A 23227-nucleotide genomic window follows, 5' to 3' on the forward strand; every position below is an offset into this window, starting at 1 on the left:
ACAGCTTTGAAATTTGGTATGCATGTCACCTATGCTATGGAAAAGGACATGTACTTTTTATACAGATCTCTGAAACAGTTCCCCTGGTAAGATTAAAAATTGTTAGCGGGCGATGCTTTGGACCTAAATCGCGGGCAGAAGCTAGAATATTATAAAGGAGAAAGTTTGTATGTTTGTTTCTCAATCACGTCGCAAAGATTGAACCGATTTGGCTGAATCTGGAATGGCATATGCTCCGGAAAATAAGAGAGTTCCTACGGGAATAAAAAACCTTAATCCACCAAGTAAAATAATGTATAAAACAAAAATGTATACAATATATAAAATAGTGTGTAATAAATCTCGGGGTTGTGCATTTAAATTTAAAAAATATATCTCTTTCTGGTAATAAAAAGCTTACGTATTAAATACTTAGTCACGTACACGTAGACAAATAGTGACTAAGTATTATTTTTTAAAATTTAGCAAAAGTCAATGGTAGTGTTAACATATTGTCGTAGTTTGGTATCGAAGTTCTCCCAGGAACAAACACCCTCTTCGCATATCGATCTTATCGGCTCCTCGTTTAAGTAGAACACAACGTTGTACTCCTTTGAGCCCTGTTTATCGCATCTGTAAACAAAATAGAAGTTTTAGTGCTTAAAAGCTTGACATTACAGAATTCGATTTCAGAACGTTGCCAGTTGAAACGTTTCTTAACGGTTTCAGAAAGTTTAACATTACCAAAATATTCAGAAAATATTTATTATTTAATTCTAAAATTTTAATAATTATAAAATACCTTAATGAGCGTTAAAGGTAATTGTTGCATTTTTTTGTTTGTTCAAATATAAACTATGTACAACGGATAACCATTTAGTCATAAATATGGTCATGACTAACTTTTCCTTTTTTCACTTTATAAACTACGTAGATTTAATAATAGTATTATTGAACATTTTTTTTGATATATTTATAATCTTTAACTGACGCTGTTATTGATATTTATCATGATTTAAATATATTAGACACTACGCTGGAATAGTTCGAAACCAGTCTGGGGTAATCATTAATAATAAACTTATATATGTGACCTTTTTGTTATCTGTTTTGCTCCTTGTCACGTGACTTTGCTTATGGAAGGGCACCCTGAACGGGTTCGGAACAAGTTGAGATCAACTCAACGGGATCAACGGATATAATCATCAATAGCCTTTAATAGTCCACTGCTGGACTTGAGGACTCCGAACGGGAGGATATGCCTTAAATCACCACATTGGGCAAATGGGTTGGTGATTCAAGTAAATGGTTATATTAGCCCAGAGGACGCTCTTTCTCCATTATTTTCTCTCAGACGACAGACACTCGTGGGAAGAGGAGGGGTGACGGCAACTGTATTCTGATGTGCCGTCACCACACCGCACACTCACTAAATAAATGAATGTCACTCAACCAGAAATTTACTATACTGTATAATAATAATGCGTTCATCGAGGTCAGTGAGTTTCCAAAAACTAGGTATGTTCGAAGCGTCTGTCATATAACGCTAACTTACTTCAAATGTTGACTAATTTAAATTCATTGTAGCTGGTACAGAAAAAACAATTAAATCTCATTTCATAGTAGGATATTGCACTTGCTCCATCTCCAAAAAATTTCCACCTTCATTATCAGAATAGCCTAACAACTAACTGTTGGTATCAGGCCCCTTCTCCCATTATTGAGATCGATAGAACTTTGACCGCGAGAGTAGGCCAATAATTGACATCCGACTTATAACTGCGGTGATATCCTAGTAATTACCTTCGGCTACACTTTTGAGGGCCGAGTTCAAATCCAAGCACACACCTCCAACTTTTACAAGTTATATGCGTTTTAAGCAGTTAAAATACCTATTTATACTATATTATACGCCTAAATGAGAAACCTGCATGCCTGAGAGTTCTCTATAATATTCTCAGAGGCGTGTGCAGTCAGCACTACTGTAAAATACATAAATAAATAAATAAACAATACACACATCGCCATCTAGCCCCAAAGTAAGCGTAGCATGTGTTATGGGTACTAAGATAACTAAAGAATATTTTTATGAATAACATACATAAGTACTTATATTATACACCTAGACACTTAAAATTATTAATGTTCATTACACAAAAAAAAAATCCAGTTGTGGGAACCGAACCCACGGATAAAGAACGGTCGCTACCCACTGGGCCAATCGGCCGTCAAAAAACACTGGGCCAGCGCGGTGGACTACGGTTTAAGCCCTTCTCATTTTGGAACGAAATCCGCATCCCTTAGGGGGCCTAATGGGGGGGGTAATGGGTTGATATGATGATGATGATAACAAAATAATTACCTATTAAGAACAGCGACAAAATTCACACCAAATGTAGATATCTTGCTGGTCCTCCATTTCCTATCCCGATCCCGATTTGCACCAGTTAACGGGACGCTGTCTTTGAAGAGCCCCAAGGTCATGTATATTTGATCCAACATCGTAGAATGAGTCACATAAGCGACAATTTTCTTTCCTCCGCCTTTTGTAACACTTTCAAAGTTTGTGAATAGGTCTCCTAATGGAACTTTACCAAAAACTTCGTTCACGGGTGTACCGTAACTGTTTCTGTAATAATGATTCAAATCTTGTACATATTCGAGAACTTCTAAGTCGTCCTTGGTAAAAATTGCGCACCAGGGACTAATTTTATATTCAACTGCATTCCAGTCGTAGCGGCACAAGTCATATAACGCTGTTATGTTTTCATCAGTGAGGCTATATTCTATACCGCTCCTACGGTGTATCCTGTCTTTTGCCTGTGAAACAAGAATACAACAAAGTCTGTGTTTAATAATAATTATTCGGTGTACAGTTTTTACACGTTGCATCATACATGAGCATCTAGAAGTTAAGTCGATGTACAAACATTAGTAACGCGCCACTAAAGTAGCATGTAGGATAACTGTAATAAGTAGGTAGGAACACTAGGTCCTTACAGTAGAGTGGGTTATAGAGCATATTCCCACCACGTTGCTCCAATTGCGTCATTGCGTGTTGACGGGGCTTTGCGCCAGACGGCTAAAAGTGCCCTGTGAGACACGGGGGTGAACATCGGCAATTTTTGAAAAGGTAACCTACGGTTATTCATAAATCTTGAACCAAACTAAATTGACAGGTCTGTTAACGTTGCTTTAGCGCTACTCTTGTGGCTACTTTCGTTAACTTTTTGATTTATCCTGCAAATAAAATCTTCTGAATTTTTTCGGACTATAATATATTCAAAATATATCCAATGTTTGCATAGTATCAAATCAGAAATAATCTGATAAAAGCCTTATACTAAGGCTTTTATCAGATTATTTCTACAGGCACAGAAATAAATCGTATGTAGGTTTCTGAAATATATATAGTGTTCTTTACTAGAAAAATAAATCTTTCTAGTTAGTTCCTTTGTTTTCTTTTTAAAAATAGTAACTGCAAGTTTAACTTACCGCCAGATACTCGGGATGGGTAAGGTATCTATTAGATTCTGCGGAGGATTTTGGACTATTCCTCACATTCTGCTGGTAATAATCACAGTTCGCGTAAGGCTAAAACATAAGTTCATAACAAAGTTTATTTTTAAAGTTCATAAAATTTTATTGGTAGATAACAAATAAAAACCTGTAACGATCTTAAAAAGCATATTTGAAAATTATAGCAGAATTAAATTTAGCCATTTATAATTTAATTAATTGTTCATTCTGTTCATTCCGTTAAACAGTATATGTTCTATAAACCATTAGTTTCAAGAAAACCTAATATAACGTGCAAAATAAACGACTCGTTTTACTATGCATGTTAGGATTTTCTCTCCAACAGTCGGTGACAGCAACCAGTAGCCCAATTTGGATGTAAATACATTAATATTGTACGACATAGCCATGTAGCCCCAAATTAATCGTTGCCGGTGTATTGGGTACTAAGATAACTGATGAATATTTTTATGAATTATATACATAAATACTTATAAAATACTAATAAACACCCAGATACTCACAGACAATGTATGAACTCTTTTAGAAAATCCATGGTTGCCACAATACAGACAGACGGACAGACAGACAGACAGACAGACAGACAAACAAAAATGAAAAAAATATACAGTTCTGGCTTCAGAATCGGCTATAGGGCCCTCAAAAAAAAAACACAAAACAGCCGCGGACAATCTGACTAAAAAATCAGACTTGCCCCCACTAAACCAGGGGTACGCTCATGTAGGTGATTAAAGAGCTGAGTGCATGAATAATGCAAGTTTTACGACACACTTGCGCAGAACAAGCAAACTCAACTTTCGAATAGATGTGTGACTTGCCGGTATTTCTCTACGGCCACTCGCATTTCCTGCTCCCAATTTATACTTCCAGCGATGGCATTAGTTCTTTCCTACTTGCATTCGTCTTTTTTTGCCAATAATTCACCACGCAGCGAAAACATATAAGTTCAAGAGGAAAATGGAGCGTTGTCTTTTTTTGTGATCTAGCGGTGCGCGCGTGTTAGGAAATAGGGAATTATAGCACTTTATCTATGATAAACCCGATGATTATATTAAATATATCAACAAATCATAGTTTGTATACTCATTGATAATGTATTGAAAATAGAATAATGGACTTTAGTAGACTGTCAAATAAAAGTATAGGATCTATGGCGGGAGACGCGAGTTTGACAAGTTAGATTGGCGGCAAAAGAAAAGGGAGGACGGATTTAAATTAATGAATTGAGAATAGAAGATTAAGTAAAGTATTGTGGATAGAACGTTACAAATTGGGAATAGATGATTTATAATGGAAACGACATACTTAACGAAATATTGTTGTGGCAAAACAAGAGTCGTATATACTGGTGATGGAGTTGAGATAAGTTGTTAAAAGTTGTTGGTACTATGGTTGTACCTGATGTAGCATCAGATAAGTATATCTCTTATATCCTTTGGGTTATTCAGGTATCATATATGGTGCCCTAGCATTATTTCATACAGATAGCTTATGTAGCATACGTTGCTCTATACAAACAATTTGTTTCAAAAGTCCTGATGTTATAAGTGATAATAGTAGTTATGTTTGACCTGTCTTATATGTCTTGTATCAAAGGGCCTAGCGTTATAACATATGATAATGTTGTAATTGTGTTTATAAGTCTTGTTTTAATTGATTGAATAAAAGAGCAACGGTAGAGTTTCTTGCCAGTGGTCTTCTCTGCCGAAGACAGCATTCCGAACTGGTAGTAGAGTCATTTGAAGGTAATAAGTAATATGAATTATAGAGAAGCCTAATATACAGTATTAGAGTCAGTCTAGTTGTTTTATTTCACTCCTTGGGAAGTCAGGTTTATAGAGTACAGACCCACAACACTGCTCTAAAGCAGGTTGGTGGGCTTTAATGATGTCTTTTATAAAATGAATACTTTAATATAAGAAACTAGGTATTTAGCTTCAATAATACTGTTAATTAATGAAAGATTAAGTGCCATCCTGAACATTGTTGGTATTGAAGTGAATATCTGAATACCTGGGCCTTCCATTCTCTATATTTTTTTAGCATCAGAAGTGGGATCCTATTCATGTCCAATTTATGCCTTTCTCTAATGCAGATTTACTTTTTTTTAGAACCATCCTGTGAAATGTGGACATAGTAAAGAGTTTGATGTTTATGATGATGCCTCAACTTTTTGCTGCTATGTGCTGAAACAGAAACACTCTGGAGACAAAGCACCATGCTTGTTGAAATTCTATACAAGGATATGTGGTCCGGAGAACCAATTGATGTGATATTTTTATTTTTTTATTTTTGTTGTTTCTACTTTGCAAAGATAGTACTTATTATTTGAAACTGGTATGGCCTAGTGGCTCTTTTTTACTTGGAGTCAAAAATAAATTTGATTTATATTTGTTTTGTTTGTTATAAACCAACTAGTCAAGTTAGCCAAACAGAATGTGTGATAAGTTTGATTAATTTGAATTATCAAGTTTTATTTAATTAATAAGGTTAGCCAAATGGAATTTGTGCTAAGTTTTATTATTAGTCTGTCCAGGTTAAAATAAATTAACTGGTCAGGTTAGCCGAACGGAATGTGAAATAGATTTCTCTTTTGATTCTTATTTATTACATACAAGATTTCAAGTTTATATTGAGCAACTAGTCAGGTTAGCCGAGCTGTTAACTTTTATTTAGGAACTTTTCTATGTACTTCGAGATCGAAGTACTTGTCAGGAAAGCCGAGATAGGAGAGATTATGTAAATTATTCAGAACATATAAAAGAATACACAAAAAACAAAACAAAAAAAAAAACAAAAAAAAAAAAAAATTTGTTGGTAGAATAGAATAGAATATGATTATGTATAAGAACAATACATATAGGGAAAATGACTACTGAATAGCTAAATGAAATAGTTTAGTGTCTATGTTGGATTGTGCGAAGAAAATAATTGGGAGTCAGCTTAAATGTTATGGGTTAGGTTAGTAATCTTTCAGTATGATGGTTAGAGAAGTTCTTAAAATTATCTAAGAATAAATACAAATATAAACTAAATTAATGTTGCTGCTGCAAAGGAAAATATATTAGTTGCATTATAAATAATTATATTATACTTAGGTCTACAGTTGTTTAAATTTTCAATTTCTATTTGAAATTTTAATAGTCCTTGTATGATAAATGATTCTGTTAAACAGGTGGTTTAATTGATGTTTAGATTGAAATAAAACATTGAATAATAGAAATAACAATTGAACAAACATTGAATATACTTTGGCTTTTATGATGAGATGATAAAAAAAAAAAAGATGTAAACTAATAGAAATAATTCCATCGTAGCGTTTTTATATTAATTTATTTATATTTATCTTATATATTACTTGACTTGGACAGTGGAAAAAATATGAATATCACCAGTGGGTGATGATGTTATTGATATCACTTGAGAGTGATGATGATGTGGATATCACCAGTGGGTGATGATGTTATTGATATCACTTGAGAGTGATGATGTTGTTGATATCACCAGTGGGTGTTGGTGTTTTGGTATATATTGGTTTGACTATTAGACTGTACCGATTGCATCTGTGACTAAATGAGACTAACAATGTTAATGACAGAATTGATGGGAAATACAATTACCTATGTGGATATTTTGATAAAGTTGGACTAGAGGCAAAAGGATAAATTGTTTGAGATTTATATTGAGATGGAAATATTTGGATTGTGATTGTACATGTTAAAATGTACAAGATAAATGAAAATGAGTATTTATGATTTACATTGTTGAAAATTAATCATTTTACTTTATTAGAAGTATTATATTGTTGTAATATGTTAAATGGTGTGGAATTTTAAAGAAATTTTTTTTTTTTTGGTCTCTTTCACTTTAATTATTAATGTTTTGATTATGCCTATCTTTTGATATAATATTGTTTACAGTTTATTGATAAAAGTGTATACAGAATGTAACTGATTTGATGATATTTGTGCTTATATACCATTTAAACTAACGTTATAGAGGTGTACATAAGATTATGTACTTGTTGGGATATTCTATGTACCTAAGGACTTATGATACAAAACATATACCTAAAAAAGAATAACCCTATGTACTTCGAGAACGAAGTACTTGTCAGAATGGCCGTGTTAGGAAATAGGGAATTATAGCACTTTATCTATGATAAACCCGATGATTATATTAAATATATCAACAAATCATAGTTTGTATACTCATTGATAATGTATTGAAAATAGAATAATGGACTTTAGTAGACTGTCAAATAAAAGTATAGGATCTATGGCGGGAGACGCGAGTTTGACAAGTTAGATTGGCGGCAAAAGAAAAGGGAGGACGGATTTAAATTAATGAATTGAGAATAGAAGATTAAGTAAAGTATTGTGGATAGAACGTTACAAATTGGGAATAGATGATTTATAATGGAAACGACATACTTAACGAAATATTGTTGTGGCAAAACAAGAGTCGTATATACTGGTGATGGAGTTGAGATAAGTTGTTAAAAGTTGTTGGTACTATGGTTGTACCTGATGTAGCATCAGATAAGTATATCTCTTATATCCTTTGGGTTATTCAGGTATCATATATGGTGCCCTAGCATTATTTCATACAGATAGCTTATGTAGCATACGTTGCTCTATACAAACAATTTGTTTCAAAAGTCCTGATGTTATAAGTGATAATAGTAGTTATGTTTGACCTGTCTTATATGTCTTGTATCAAAGGGCCTAGCGTTATAACATATGATAATGTTGTAATTGTGTTTATAAGTCTTGTTTTAATTGATTGAATAAAAGAGCAACGGTAGAGTTTCTTGCCAGTGGTCTTCTCTGCCGAAGACAGCATTCCGAACTGGTAGTAGAGTCATTTGAAGGTAATAAGTAATATGAATTATAGAGAAGCCTAATATACAGTATTAGAGTCAGTCTAGTTGTTTTATTTCACTCCTTGGGAAGTCAGGTTTATAGAGTACAGACCCACAACACTGCTCTAAAGCAGGTTGGTGGGCTTTAATGATGTCTTTTATAAAATGAATACTTTAATATAAGAAACTAGGTATTTAGCTTCAATAATACTGTTAATTAATGAAAGATTAAGTGCCATCCTGAACATTGTTGGTATTGAAGTGAATATCTGAATACCTGGGCCTTCCATTCTCTATATTTTTTTAGCACGCGCGTGTTCAAGGGTGCGAACAAAATCAACGTACATAATATTATAATAACAGGAAGCGAATATTTTGGTACATATCTCTTACTTCAGCTATAAATAATTAATTTTAATGTTTTCATATCGCCCATAAATCTCTTTAGTAGTATAAAATAAGAGACTGTATTACCCTGTTCAACTAAGAATTCAGCATACAAAAAAACACAAGTAAGGTTATAAAAAAAAAAAAAACACGCGTCTGTAAAATCTCGAATTACGCGTTTTAAAGGTATTAAGATCCAAGTTACTATCCAAGTGTTAGAAGAATATAATATTGTGATAAAAAATGAGCCAATTAAACTTACATTGATCACATCTTGATTGGGTTTCACATCATCGATGACTAAACTTGGCTTACCAAAGCCTGAAACAAAAGCCTCCATGCTTCTCTCAATCCACAAGCCCTGGCCTGATCTAAATGTATAGCTGCCTTTTGGGAGGTCTCTCAATAGGACTGGGAATGCTTCCTTCAACCTTTTTGAGGCACCAATCATTTCCTGTCGACCTTCCTCCATAATGTCTCGTACTCCATCGTAAAACTTGTAATCCGGTTCCCACTTCCGTAGGTTTTCAATGTCTTGAGCACAAAGTGAACTGTGTCCTTTTTCGTAGCTGTCTATAATATATTTTTTAGTGGATATCGCTTCTTTCATTTTTTCACTAAACATAGCGCTGGGCTTTCGCTTGCCATGGCGGTAGATGCCCCATATGCTCACTGGCTCACATCCTGTGGAAAGTACACTTACAATTATATATTTTTAACAATTATAAATTGAATCATTATTTATATATATAGTAGGTTTGTGATTTGCTAACAGAGCGATGGATTGACGTGATATTTTGCATATTCTTTTATCATAAAGATATATCTTGAGCACCTTACCTAAGGGCCGACCATTAGTTATATTAAACATTAACCAACAGCTGCTGGTTTAGGTATTAATACTATTTTATATATCGTTAATTGCGAACAAATTAACAATCTATAGGTTTTTATTGGTAATCAATATGTAACTGACCTGTCAATTTAATAACGGAATCTCTGATATCCCCTCTCACAGAATTATATGGTGTTTCGGTAGATAAATATTTGTATGGACATCCAGTATTCCAATAGCAATAGTTTGATGTAGCGTCATTTATACACAGGAATATGAATACTAAGAACTTTTTCATAATTGACTGAATTAAAGTAATTATTAACTTTAGAATGTTCCCAGTATAAAAGTTAGGTATAGACTGAAAGATTCAAATATAACATGCATTGCTTAGGACATCATTGGAACTGGTTTGCAAAAAAAGGTGTAACAAGTGGGTGTATCAACCTTTAAAATCTCGATTGGTATAAAAAAAAACAAACTTACGTTTTACAATCCATTTGTTATAAGTATTAATAATAGCCCACTGGACACTGCAGTTTGGCCGTTTTTTATAAATTACACGAATACAAAATATGTGATTGAAGCTCCAAATATAAATCAATAAAATAAATCATCAAATAATACTATCTTTAAAAGCATCCGTGAGTAAGTGACATACTGCCTAAATTAAAGTGGTTTGTCCTTTAATAACGCAGAAATGGAAACGAAATGATGTGAATTTTGCTGCGAGATAGAATAAATTTAGATTTAAAGGAGTAGATTATATTAAGGGCAGTTATTGGCTAAATGCACAGCTCCTATGGGACAGAACTAGAGCGCTGTTCGGTTATGATTTTTACGTTGTCCTCTTTATCATATACTAGCGGTTCCTCGCGACTTCGTCCGAGTTTGATTCATCCATAAAAAATACTCATATTGAGGTTCTGACCTATTGAAATGGACTAAATATGAGTGTGTTTTTGCGCATTTAATATCATACAGTTTATTTGTATAAAATATATTAAAATAAATTATATTCGTAAATAATAATTTATCGTATAACGTCGGTAAATATTTTTGAACTCTAACAATGACATTTTATAGCAACCATCAATATAATACTTTTAATATAGTGAAGCTGGCATCCGTTTACTTACCAATACTAAAAATGGTTTTTAAACTGACGAAGAATTTTTTGTACGTTTAACTACGTAATAGTTGCTTGTATTGTTACGGAAAAGTCGATAGAAATAAAAATTTAACCTGTTAACACCATGTAACTATCTCTTACGTTAATTTTACGTTTTGTACATATCATCTTATTATGCACTTTTTTGTAAAATTATTACGAATGATTAAAAATGAGGGATTCTAATAATACCAACTTATTATTTTCTTTCTGCGCATAAGAAATATACATCTACGAGCATTCTTGTTCCCACGCAATATCGTCTTACGCGAGTAATATTTCCCTTGAATCCGCTGTATAAATCAATGTTCCGTGCTCCATATGCACACAATGGAAGCGAGACGCTTTTAATTTTTACGTAGCGTGAAAAATTAAGTGTGCATGCCTTCTTATGATTGAAGCAAAGCGTGGGTATGAGCAAGAAATTCATACTTTAATGTTTGTTATTCTTCTATTCACGCTCGCCTACACAATGTCGTCTGCTGACGCAACCGTTCAAATTTTTTGTATATTGGAAAAATTGTTTACCAGTGTTGTTTTTACAATAAATTTATGTCCAAATCAAATCAAATAGGTACACCATTTATCTATTCAAGATGCTAATTAAATGAGCGTATTGTATGTTGAGTATCTTGATATTTTATGATTCCTTGGTACCAGTCATCATACAATTATCCTCATCAATGAAGGGGATCGGTCAGACAAAAATAAAATCGAAGTAAATTTTTAATACATTATCTTTATTTTATTTTCCATAGAACCGCTTACTTATTTTAAAGATATGTAATGAATACCGGATTACATATTTTTAACTTAAAATTGTTGGGTGTCTTATTTTGCATATTCTTCATAGTTTACAATACGAATAATCAAGTCTACTACCCTTTCATGAGATAATCACATTCAGGGAAATGTGAATCAAAATTTAGTCCATCATTCAATAGTTATATTGGATTTACAATGATACTGAATATATTAAATTGTATTGTGATAAGAACTAAATGTGTGTAACATTTAGACTACAACATTTGATCCAACTAACAGGGCAAGCTAAATAAATCGACGCACTAAAGCACTGCCAAACCAAAACCCGTTAACTCGTATTTGTGGAGGATTTTTCCATTTTACGCCATCCTACTGCCTTTTATGCCTCCCGTGGTCAAAAACCCCATGCATGCTACTGTGAAGCTGTATATATTATGCTGACTTCAGTAGGTTCCTTTTGCGGTAACTGCAAAGATTTTGTACGGTATTTTTTGGTACATTATTGTTGTAGTTTCTAGTACGAGTATGTCGTGGTAAACCATTGCCTTTAGACAAAGCAACACTTCTCAGGGTATACGAGGAAAAAGTTTTACAAATTGTCACCCAGTGTCTATCAACCTGAGCCGTAGGTGTTAAGCGTCATGCGCCTGTAATTACACCGGCAACCACGCTCTTCACACAGTAATGCTACAATGCTGCTTGGCTGTAGTTCTTCCCCGGACGAACTCTGTCGCATAAAGCGGTACTACTACTATTTTTTGAATTAATATCATGACAACCAAAGGTAATTCGGTTTTTAATAAAGGATCGGACAGAACACATACTATCTTGTGAGGCTATTTGTAGGTATCGTGCTGTAGTCTATAAGTAACAATTGTGCTTACACTACAAGTATGAGTGGTCATCAAAGTACCATCCATAGCTATTAAAATTTCTAGTTTAAATTGCGTCAGTATTCAAATAATTTGCAGACCGAATTGTTCATCAATGTTAGAAGTTTTGAAGACCTCTATTATAAGTGGGTGTTCCGGATTCGATCCTAGGAAGGGGCAATATGGAAATATCATCATCTCAACCAATTGACGTCCACTGCTGGACATAGGTCTTTTGTAGGGAGTTCCGCAATACACTGTCCTGGGCCGCTTGCCTCCAGCAGCTCCCAGCTACTCACCTGATGTCATCTGTCTACCTCGTTGGGGGCCGACCTACGCTGCGTTTACCGGTCGCGGGGTCGCTATTCCAGCACCTTAAGACTCCAACGTCCATCGGTTCTCCGAGCTATGTGCCCCGCCCATTGCCACAGCTTCGCGACTCGCTGAGCTATGTCGGTCTAGTTCTTCTACGAATCTCCTCATTTCTGATTTGATCAGGATACTCTTAGCATAGCTCTCTCCATCGCCCGCTGAGTGACTTTGAGCCTTCTTATAAGGCCCATAGTTAGCGACCGTGTCTCGGATCCGTAAGTCATAACTGGCAACACGCAATGTTCGAAGACTTTAATTAGACGAGAAGATGTCACGAAGTTTACAGAACGCTGCCCATCCGAGTTAAATTCGGCGGTTTACCTCTTTCTCGAAATTGGACCTACCTAACTGGATCGTGTGTCCTAGGTATATGTACTCGTACATACGAAGGCCACCTGTTAGAAACTCTGCTGAGGTCATTGAGCATCGCATTAAGGTCTCCCAGAGTCTCTGCCATTATGAATACATCATCGGCAAACCGAAGTTGAGTGATGTCACCGCCGTTAATGTTGATGCCAAGCCCGTTCCAAACCAGAAGCTTAAAAACGTCCTCCAATTATATGGAAATATAATTTCTAAATTTTCTCTGGTCTGGTCCGGTTTGACGCTTCGGCCGTGGCTAGGTATTACCCTACTGATAGAGAGATTCAGACTTAGCGTGCAGGTACGAAGACGCGTAGTAATCGAGAAGGGGTATGGGTTTAATATAGCTGTGTATAGATACCCCTTATAGGTTTACCAACTACGATAGTAGACTTCATGATCACCACCAGGTAAGATTGCAGTCAAGGGTTAACTTGTAGTAAAGAAAAGTTAACTATATTATTGTGTACCTTCTTTTTATATACATAGTAACTTTCTACATTTTACTTGGCACCGACTTAAAAATGTTGAAGAAAATATTTATTTCTTGCTTTTTAGTTGTAACAAAGTCGGTTTTTTTTCATTATTATTGTAAACAAAGGTATTAGAAAGTACCTGGTATTTTATACAAAACGATAGACGCGACTTCGTTCGTGTATTAGTCAACCTTAAAAGATATTCATATGTTGTCGCGAACTGTTTTACAGAATTTTATAGAGGAACAATTCCGTAATACTTACTTACTTCTGTCGTTTTGGCGTAACTTTACGGTTTATACATCGCACGCATCGGAATCTCACAAAAAGGATACTTTCTGCTGATTTCTTATCGAGTAGCGTGGTCGTGGTAGCTATTTAACCAGTTACCAAGCTATATAACAATACAGCCTTAAGCAGATAAATAAACTATCCAACACAAAAAAAATCCAATTTGAACCAGCAGTCAAAAGTTTTATAATATACCTACCCCTGCTTACACATGGCCAGTTCATTGGGTTTAAACATTTTTACTTGTGATGGAATTATTATGAATGTGAAATGTAAGTTGGTACTGAGTGATATAATTTATTTCTTGACTTCCATGTATGTATGTATTGGCTGTATTACCAGGTTTCAAATAAGTATATGAAATTATCATGATTGAATGAATAATATTTATTTTTATTGTTCAAAATTTCTAGCTGTGGCGCGCGATGTTTGCGTTGCACCTAATTTTGATTTGCCCTGAAATTAGAAGAGGATTCGAGACCGCCTACGCCTATCTCCAGCAGAACCTCAGCATCAGTTCCATGATTTATCCGTTAACAGGTCACAATGAGGCAGAAACACATCATATCAAGTTTTTTTATCTACATCCTATGAATAAAAGCAAACATTTTTTAAATACTCTTAAAAGCATCTAAATAAAGAATATTAGTATTGAGCAAGTGCACCTCAGGGTGACTTAAGCGTATATTCGCGACTTCGACAGCGTAAAATTCCTGATTTCCCGTGAGCTTGAAAAGACCCCCGTTGGTGTCTATGCCCTTCTCCAAAAAGAAAGCTAGTTCGGTAGTTTATACGGTATCTACGAATAGACAGTAAGACGCATTCTGGCAGTTATAGTAAGCGTAGGCATTTATAGTAAGCGAAGGCATTTATAATAAGCGAAGTGTCAAAGAATCCGTTTATCCCGTATGCTCCTGTCCTAATTTGAACATAAGTCTTAAGTCATAACTCTCTGTTCCTTTATCTACTAGGCTGGTTTCCACATTCAAAATGTTCTTTTCTGTTGTACGTGCATCCTTAGTGGCCCATAGTAATCATAATATTAACGGATTTAATATAATTTAGGTGAACTCCAAAAACATAGCATTGTCATACCAACTTTCAACCACTGTTTTACCCCTTTAGGGATAGATTTCGATAAAATATCATCTTAACTTATGTATAGGCTTTAAAAGAAACCTGTTTTTCTTAATTTTAGGTTTTTAGAGATAGTAATAACAAAATGCAACATATACATGCATCCCCTACTTTACCACACCTAAGAAGTAATATCTAAAAAAAAGTTGAAATATGCATTTTTAATTTAAAATTAGATGCGAATTATGGCGTTAAACCAGGCTTCCATAATATATACCTACTTCATACGCCTCTTTACTCTTTTAGTGGTCGATTTGGACAAAAAAAAATACTTTATATATTTTTTAATGTAAAAAACTACTTTTAGTAATAACCTTATAATAACCTTTTAGTAACTTATTTACGTAGGTAAAACCGCGGGTAAAACATAGTCCTATTTAAAGAATTTCTATCCTTTCCACTTACGCAATGGAAGGGAGTGGACATGCTTAGATTAGTCAATTTATTCTAGTTAAAAAATTTGTAAAGAACCGAATTTGCAGGACCATCAATTTCTGTGTGCTTAGGCATCTTTAGATCATAAATCATACCTGCAATAAAACAATAAATGAAACCAAAATGGTAGCAATATAGTTTATTTCAAAATTATTCTAGAATAAGCTTACTTTTAAGTTTCTTAGGGATTCACGAAATAGTGATACAAAGGGTTGAGTATAACACAGTGAAGCTTTAAATCTCTCGAATATTCTCTTATGTTTTACAACAGGGACGAATGACAGCATGAGTTTATGAACAATTTATTTCACTTTGATTTGATGATATGATTGAGTCAGCTTCTGTGTCATCAACTTGTCTGGGGAAACTAAAGTTTTGTACGTTTTCCTACAGGGGAAAATGATCCATTTCTCGAATGCGACGGGTCCGAATATCTACTTAGAAAAAAATTATCTATAATAGGTATCAAGTCATACGACTTGACAAAAAAAGAGGTTTAAAAAGGATTAACGGTTCTTTTTAAATATTTACTTTTATTATGAACATTAAGCTTAATTTGCTATAATCTGCCAAAGCAAAAGTTTAGCAATTTGTTTGGCTATTTAATAATCATTGTAAAGCCAAAATCACCTAAACGAAACAGTACATTTTGGAAGATCTGTTTTGTACAGAGTATAGATAGATGAAATTATGAATTGCACCACACAGATTTACCTGTTTTCGCGGTTATAAGCTTAGCGTTCATATAATATCATAGGGTTCTGAAAAGTAACACCTGCTCTATCCAACATATTAATTTTCAAAACACATAGCAGTTTCGCAGAGCCGGTGGGGTCGAACTAACACCCCCGACCCCCTAGAGAGGCCGAAGCTGCCAACAATTCAGGCACGCTCTTCCTGCCCACCTGTGTTGTAATTATTGAGATATGTTGATAGGAATTAAAAAAATGAATATTTAATATATTGTAATTTTATGAACTCTCGATGTAAATGATTCATGTAAAGCAGAAATCTATTGTTGTATTTAAATATGCCATGAATTTATTTTCAAACTCGTGCCATGAGCACACTCCGTTATCGCACATCCAGGTAGCTGGTTGTTCATTTGTATAAAATACAACCTTGTAATCTTCTCTGTTGTCTATTATACATCTGAAACAATGTTTTTGTGGTTTATATTAATTGATTTAAATACTGATAAGAACTGAAACGACTCTTAAATTTTTAAGCTCATCATATTTTGTTTTCTTTTATAATAATATAAAAAAGGGTTTTTTAGCAAGAGTGTAGCAATTATTATCACATACTAGATTATTATATTCCAGGTTATTATTGGCTATAATTACTTGTTTAACCTGGGAATCGAACTCAGGACCTCGTGACCGGAAGTTGAACGTTCTAAACACTAAACGGCATGGCAGTCAGCAAATTCACTAAAACCACGATGACGATTTTTGTCCATCAGATATTAAAGGCACCGGCCTTACTTCCTAACTGTTTGGCAAAGCTAGAGACTATATTTACCTCATTTATATTAAACTTAAGCTTATTTAAACCCCTTAAAAAGTATGTTTACGATAGGTACGAAGAACATAGTATGTTCACGATAAAAACGATTGGGTATTACCTAGGTAATTATTTACGTAAGTAACAACCCTAAATAATAATTATTATTAATGCTCTAAAGTCTAACTAGGCAGTGATCCCAAAATGAAGAATTAGAAGCTTCTTCTTTGAGCAGAACGCGTTCCTGGTAGCTTAACTTTTAAGTTTATGAATGCAATAAAAAATGTATATATGAACGGATCAAAAATTATAAATTAACTTTGAATGAAACGAACCTAGTTAATACAGCTATTAGATTCCCAGCAAAAGGCGATGTCATAGTCGATCTCCATTTCCTATTTGGATCTCTATACACACTTCTCAAGGGGATTTCGTCTTTAAACCATTCAAGAGCATTGTACACCATATCCATCATCGTTGCATGTGAAAAGTACGTTGTTAATTTTCTATGGTTACCAGCTTTAGCATTTACGAATGTCTTGTACAAATCTGCCATGGGTATTTGTCCAAATTTCTTAGGCATTGGCGTACCGTAACCATTTCTGTAGTAATGTCTGAGATCTCCATAGTACTCTAACGCGTAAAGGTCTTCGTTGGTGAACAGAGCGCACCACGGACTCCTATTGTTGTTAATTGGTGACCAAGTATAACGACACAAATCGTACAGTGATGTTACATTCATATCCGTCAAAGGGTATTGTACGCCAGTAAGATTTTTAATTCTTTCCTTTATCTGCAGAAATGACATTTTTAAAACACACGTATAAAAGGCGCGCTATCAAAGATTAGAAATATCGGAATTATTAAATATCGGACAGTTGGTCCTTTTGTAAATTTGGTCAGTATAAATAGATACTTAATAATAAATAAACAAGAAATTGCGAAAAGGTAAATGTGTGAAAATTGGCAAAAAGGCAAATGTTCGAAAAGGCAATTGTTCCGGAGTGAAAGAACTAATTATTCTATCACTAATTAGTGTAATTAAATATGAAACATGTGAATGTTATGTCAGATGTTTAATTAAGTCTACATGGGCCCGAATCAAAATTGCATGTTTAAATAAATACTTTTACGATTTCGCTTGCGTCACTAAAAATCATTTCGACGGTCCTTTATTTTAACTATGGATATAACTTCAATTTATAACAGTAAAAAAACAACAAGCAATTCAATAAAAACAACAAACAAATTCATAAAACAAATTTAACTTTGAAATAATAAAAAGTCGCGCTTAGATTACTTTAGTTTCGAATTCGAAATGATTTTAATGCTATTACCGTTTTTTCTAAGATATAACAAAACATATGCAAGAAATTAATGAAAGGAAAAAGTAAGACAACTACTTAATATGATAAATTTTCTCCTATTTTTTTTTACGTAAATGATGTGGCAAAATTTTTAGGCATAGATTATACTTACAAAAAAGAGTCTTTTTATTATAAGATAATCTTATGTCGATAAACCTTTCCTTTTACAGCATGTTATCCGGTCGCATAGTTTAGCGGATAATGAAAAAATTCTAATTACGGTTTACCTCCACGAGAAAGGTATCTGCGTGGCCATTAGAACATTACGTTACGACCTTTAGTTAACGCGGTCAATACGCGGTTAACAGCTCCATATATTTGTGGCCCCGTGAGCGATATATTTTTGCTCGCGATCCTTAATCTAGTAGGTAATATTTATATGCAGGTGATGCAACATTGTAAATATTATTTCAATGTCTGTATACTCGATATGTAATATGGAAATCTTACTGCTTTGAATTCCGGAGTACTTTGGTACATATCTGCTTCTTTGTATGTTCCTGGATTATGCTTCACGCCTGCAAGATACTTGGGGCACGCTTCGTATGGCTAAAATTAAGTAATGTGTATGATTTTTTTTTCAGCAATATGAAATATGCCGTCTACTTTCGGTGTGACAGTAATATAAACCTCAACTCGGTTACTACATGGTATGGTAACGGAACGCTAAATCGCTTGGCAGCACGCTTTTGTTGGTAGGCCTCCTAATAGACCAGTTAAAATCTCATGTAAAATAAAGGATTACTCTAACCAGTTGCTTTTAAAATAGTTTTAAATGACAATGTGAGACGGTGATAACAAAAAAGGACCGGTTAAGTATGTTAGGGCTCTTCTTAGACAAGGGCGGGCTTGGAACCCTTCGTACCTTTAGTTTTAAGTTAACGATAGGAGTCATTACCATAATATGACAACCATGTAGAAATCTTCTAAAGTCTTCATGCACAAGCTTCTGGTACAAGTTGTTGCACAAAACATGTTACTGGGGCATTTTACTAGAACTTTCTATGATACCTCGTTCCGTTTCAAACGAGGCATAGAGGGCGATTGCCTCGTGTATGGACGATAGTTTTTAAGCGATGGATCGTTGAAATTTGCGTGGAATCGTTGGCTGCAATGGATTGCCAAGGAACGGGGGCCCTTTGGGTATTATTGCAAGCAATTAAAAATATTGTATAATCTGGAATGCGTTTCTTATTAAGTTGTATCGTAATCAGCTGTATCAACCTTCATATAATGAATTTAAAATATTATGTTTTTTAACTCACCGCCATTATATCGTACTTAGGATTTGATTTCTCGACCATCAACGGTATACTTGAAATACCTTTAACGAAACCATCGACACCATTTTCAATCCAAGCACCATAAGCTGATCGCAACGTGTAGCTCCCGTCTTCAAGATTTGTTAGTAATTCTTTGAACGCCTCCTTTATCCTTTTCCCAATTTCTTTCATTTCCTTATAGCCTTCGGCTGTTAGACCATGTGTGTTTTCAAATAACTCCGTATCAACTTCCCAATCACGTAAATTTTCAACATCTTGACTGCACATCGAACTTTTCCCATTACTAAAACTCGTTACAACATAATCTCTTATCACCAAAGCCTCTAACATATTCCTTCCATAATCTATTCCGGGACTTCTTTTGCCATGTCTTATTAAAGCCCAAACACTGACCGGTTCGCATCCTACGTTAAAAGAAAATTTTCATACTCATGCAAGAATATTACTTAATTCGTAAACAACTAAGTAAACTTCTTCTTTTTAAGTGAATTAATACTGCGCTTGCAAGTGCAGGTTGTCTATTATAATTAAAAAACGTGTGCGCACGCAAGTTATACTTTTTATATAATATAGTAATTATTAGTGTTTTAAACTTATTTAAGAAGCTTTTTTATTTTGAGACATGTGCCCTGCTTTCAAATTATGGGTTTGAATTCTAGAAACCTCAAGACACAATACCTTAAAATCCTTGATAACTATTTCAAAAATACCGGCCGTATCAATATTTCACAATGATAGACAAATCGTTTTGTCTCAGATTGAAAAAAAGATATGAAACTAAAACGCATCATCATCACATCAACCCATTACCGGCCCACTTTCAAAATAAGAAAGGTTTAGGCCAAGCTGGCCAAGTGCGAATTGATAGACGCCGTTGAGAACATTATGGAGAACTCTCAGGCATGCAGATTTCCACAATATTTTCCATCACCGTTTAAAGCAAGTGATTTGACTATTACATTCCACTGCTGGACTAAAGGCCTCTCCTGACTCTGGAAGACTTGCCCATAATCACCACGCTGGGCAGGCGGATTAGTGATCGCAGTAGATAGTAGAAGTAGCACAGAGGCTGCTGCCCGCTCTCCGTTATATTCCCTTAAACGCCTCGTACGACCCCCGCGGGAAGAAGAGGGGTGGCGACAACTGTATTCTGATCTGCCGTCACCACACCGCATCAAGTGAGCAAGTGATACTTAAATTGCTTTAATAAAAAATACCCCGCCCCAAGAAATATATACTCTTTGATAATTCTATGTAAACGGTATAACTCAGTGGGTAAGGCTTCGGCGCGCACCTCTTACTTTCAGCGTTATGTCGTTCTTAATTTAACCAATTATAATTTCGCTTATTTTCTGGGTAAAAGAAACCAACGTGCAAATTCCTGCATACCTAAGAATTTTCATAACGTTATCAAACGTGTAAAGTCTACCGATCAGCACTTGTCCAGCGTTGTGGGCTACGGCCTAAACCTTTCTCATTCTCAGAGAAGACGGGCATGCTGTGGGGCCTGTAGTGGTTCATTAATGGGTTGATACTGACATAAATGATTTACGTATCTAGGTCACATCAGATGTAAACAGTGGTCTCTACATCGCATCCGCATCCGCCGCGGAGGCTGGCACTTTTTTTAAAAATTCTTATTGCATGGCTATAACTTTATATAATAAACTGCCAGAGTGCCATAAAAATTTGCCGCTCAAGACCTTTAGGAGAGTTAACGAAGAGTTAACGGATTTAAACGACAATTTGATTTAAAATTTGAGTATAATTATTTAATTTTTTTTTCTTTGACTTTGAATCGTATTCCTTAGAATCAGAAAAGATTTGCACACTGTACAGTAGATAGTGTGGGAGTGTATTTAAATTGTAAAACAACTTATTGTGACCCACAATTCTAGCAAATAAATTATTATCGACGCGCGAAAATTGGTGAATAATTTTGTGCGTGTGTGAGAGGTATTTGCGTTTTGTTCCATTTGGAACAATTCCTATCTATTTTCATAAAATGCCAAACGTAACGTAACCACAATAATTTGTTGAGAACTGTTTAGTGAATCTGAAAAACGTTCATGTTCATCACACAAATATATTCCATCGTAAGGTCGTTCCCGACGGATCTTTTTGTTAATTTGGAAGTAGCTCTGACCGCGTGGGTATATCGGGTATACATAATGCTCGGTTACTGCTATTAAAAGTGCGAAACTTGATGCGCGAAAGAAGTACAATCAATCAAAGTCGATTTTGCATGTATAATATTAGTAGGTAAATGTATTAATACTGTGTGTGTTAAATGTATTAATAGTGTGTTCCAAAATCTTATACCATTTTATTATACCTACTAAAAATTTAATTATTTATTTTTATTATATTTATATTTCATTTAAAATTTAATCGAACACCGCTAAGTAACTTTAGAATTAAAAGTTTTGTTTTTCTTCAGAATTACTTAAAGGTATCTCATAGCAACCGTGCAGTTTTTGCCGGAAAAAGTAGCCTAACACTTTCCGCCGATTTACTGTATTTATACAAAAAACTACGTCAATTTGTTGCTCTGTTGCTGCGTGAAAGAGGGATAGGGAAATAAACTTCTATATTTTTAATATTAGTATGGATCATAATATTATATACTAGTAGTTGCATAATATACCGGATACACTTTGCAAATTACCAATCCTGCTTGGGTAAGAAATTGTTATTTTCGATTCAGGCTATTCAGGCGATAAAAAAAGCTTAGAACGAAAGCAAAGTCCTGTGACTGCCAGTGATCGGCCTATTAAATTTAACTCAGCCGTCTCGAAGATTACCTATTAATAATAATCTCTTTAGACCAAAGCCAAGGTCAACGCTTTCGCGCTTCAGAAATATATTAATTCAAACTTACCTTTTAGTTTCACTATGGAATCTCTAATATCACCTCTCACCGAATTGTAAGGTGTTTTACTTGAGAAATACTTGTAAACACATTCTGAGTTCCAATAGCAACTCTTAGATGTCCCGGTAGTAAAAATATAAAGAAAAATTAGAAATACGAATTTAATTTTTAAATTCATCACTTTTTTTTAATGTGTATCATTAACACTGAAGCTTAGGCGGATATGTTAGCTATCTGACCGGTACTATCACGACCTCCGACCGATTCCAACTTCCCACACAAGACTGACTTAACAAATGAGATTATTATAATTTCAAACTATTTTTGGTCTATTGCTCGGCCTGTATTACCTGAAATAAGATATTTAAATAATGCGATTCATTTATTTAAATATAACATTCGACTATATTTCAATGTTTTTGTCAGAATCAGTGATTTACCAAACAACGATAAAGAAAATGGAATCAAATAAAATAATGAATCCGATATATAAAAACACGGCACCTTGTGTTCTACTTTAACTGCCATTGTTACTTTAATTAGTTAGATAATTAACGTAAAATTTCGATATAAATGCCTACGGTTCTATATACTTGACCTACTTGATTTGCGTAATTAAGCTCTTGATTGACAAATACACGTGTCGGAATGCAAATAAGAGCATAGAGAAATTACAATACCTACTTACATCGTGTTATAATGTATATGACAC

At 34.4% G+C, this 23227-nt stretch overlaps 1 protein-coding gene across 1 annotated transcript; it reads right to left on the reverse strand.

Moving 5' to 3' along the window:
• Positions 1 to 347: 347 nt before the first annotated feature.
• On the reverse strand, positions 348 to 22885 carry LOC120625946 (multiple inositol polyphosphate phosphatase 1-like). Its single transcript, XM_039893221.1, has 9 exons — positions 22525 to 22885; positions 19626 to 20047; positions 18811 to 18909; positions 17329 to 17786; positions 16518 to 16639; positions 9444 to 9463; positions 3475 to 3573; positions 2342 to 2799; positions 348 to 612 (listed from the first exon to the last, which is right to left on the reverse strand). The coding sequence occupies exons 1-9, from the start codon at positions 22691 to 22693 to the stop codon at positions 462 to 464; spliced, it is 1998 nt and encodes a 665-aa protein (XP_039749155.1). The 5' UTR covers positions 22694 to 22885; the 3' UTR covers positions 348 to 461.
• Positions 22886 to 23227: the final 342 nt, after the last annotated feature.

This window comes from Pararge aegeria, chromosome 8 (assembly GCF_905163445.1).
Source record: "Pararge aegeria chromosome 8, ilParAegt1.1, whole genome shotgun sequence".
NCBI lineage: Eukaryota > Metazoa > Arthropoda > Insecta > Lepidoptera > Nymphalidae > Pararge > Pararge aegeria.

What these genes read in the sequence shown, in the direction of transcription:
- LOC120625946 (XM_039893221.1), bottom strand. Translation starts at nt 22,693, where the DNA reads ATGAATTTAAAAATTAAATTCGTATTTCTAATTTTTCTTTATATTTTT. An exon ending in TGAAAATAAATTCATGGCAT is followed by an intron (nt 9,464 to 16,517) that starts ATTTAAATACAA and finishes TTGTAAGTGTAC; the next exon opens with TTTCCACAGGATGTGAGCCA. An exon ending in CCCATCCCGAGTATCTGGCG is followed by an intron (nt 2,800 to 3,474) that starts GTAAGTTAAACT and finishes CTTGTTTCACAG; the next exon opens with GCAAAAGACAGGATACACCG.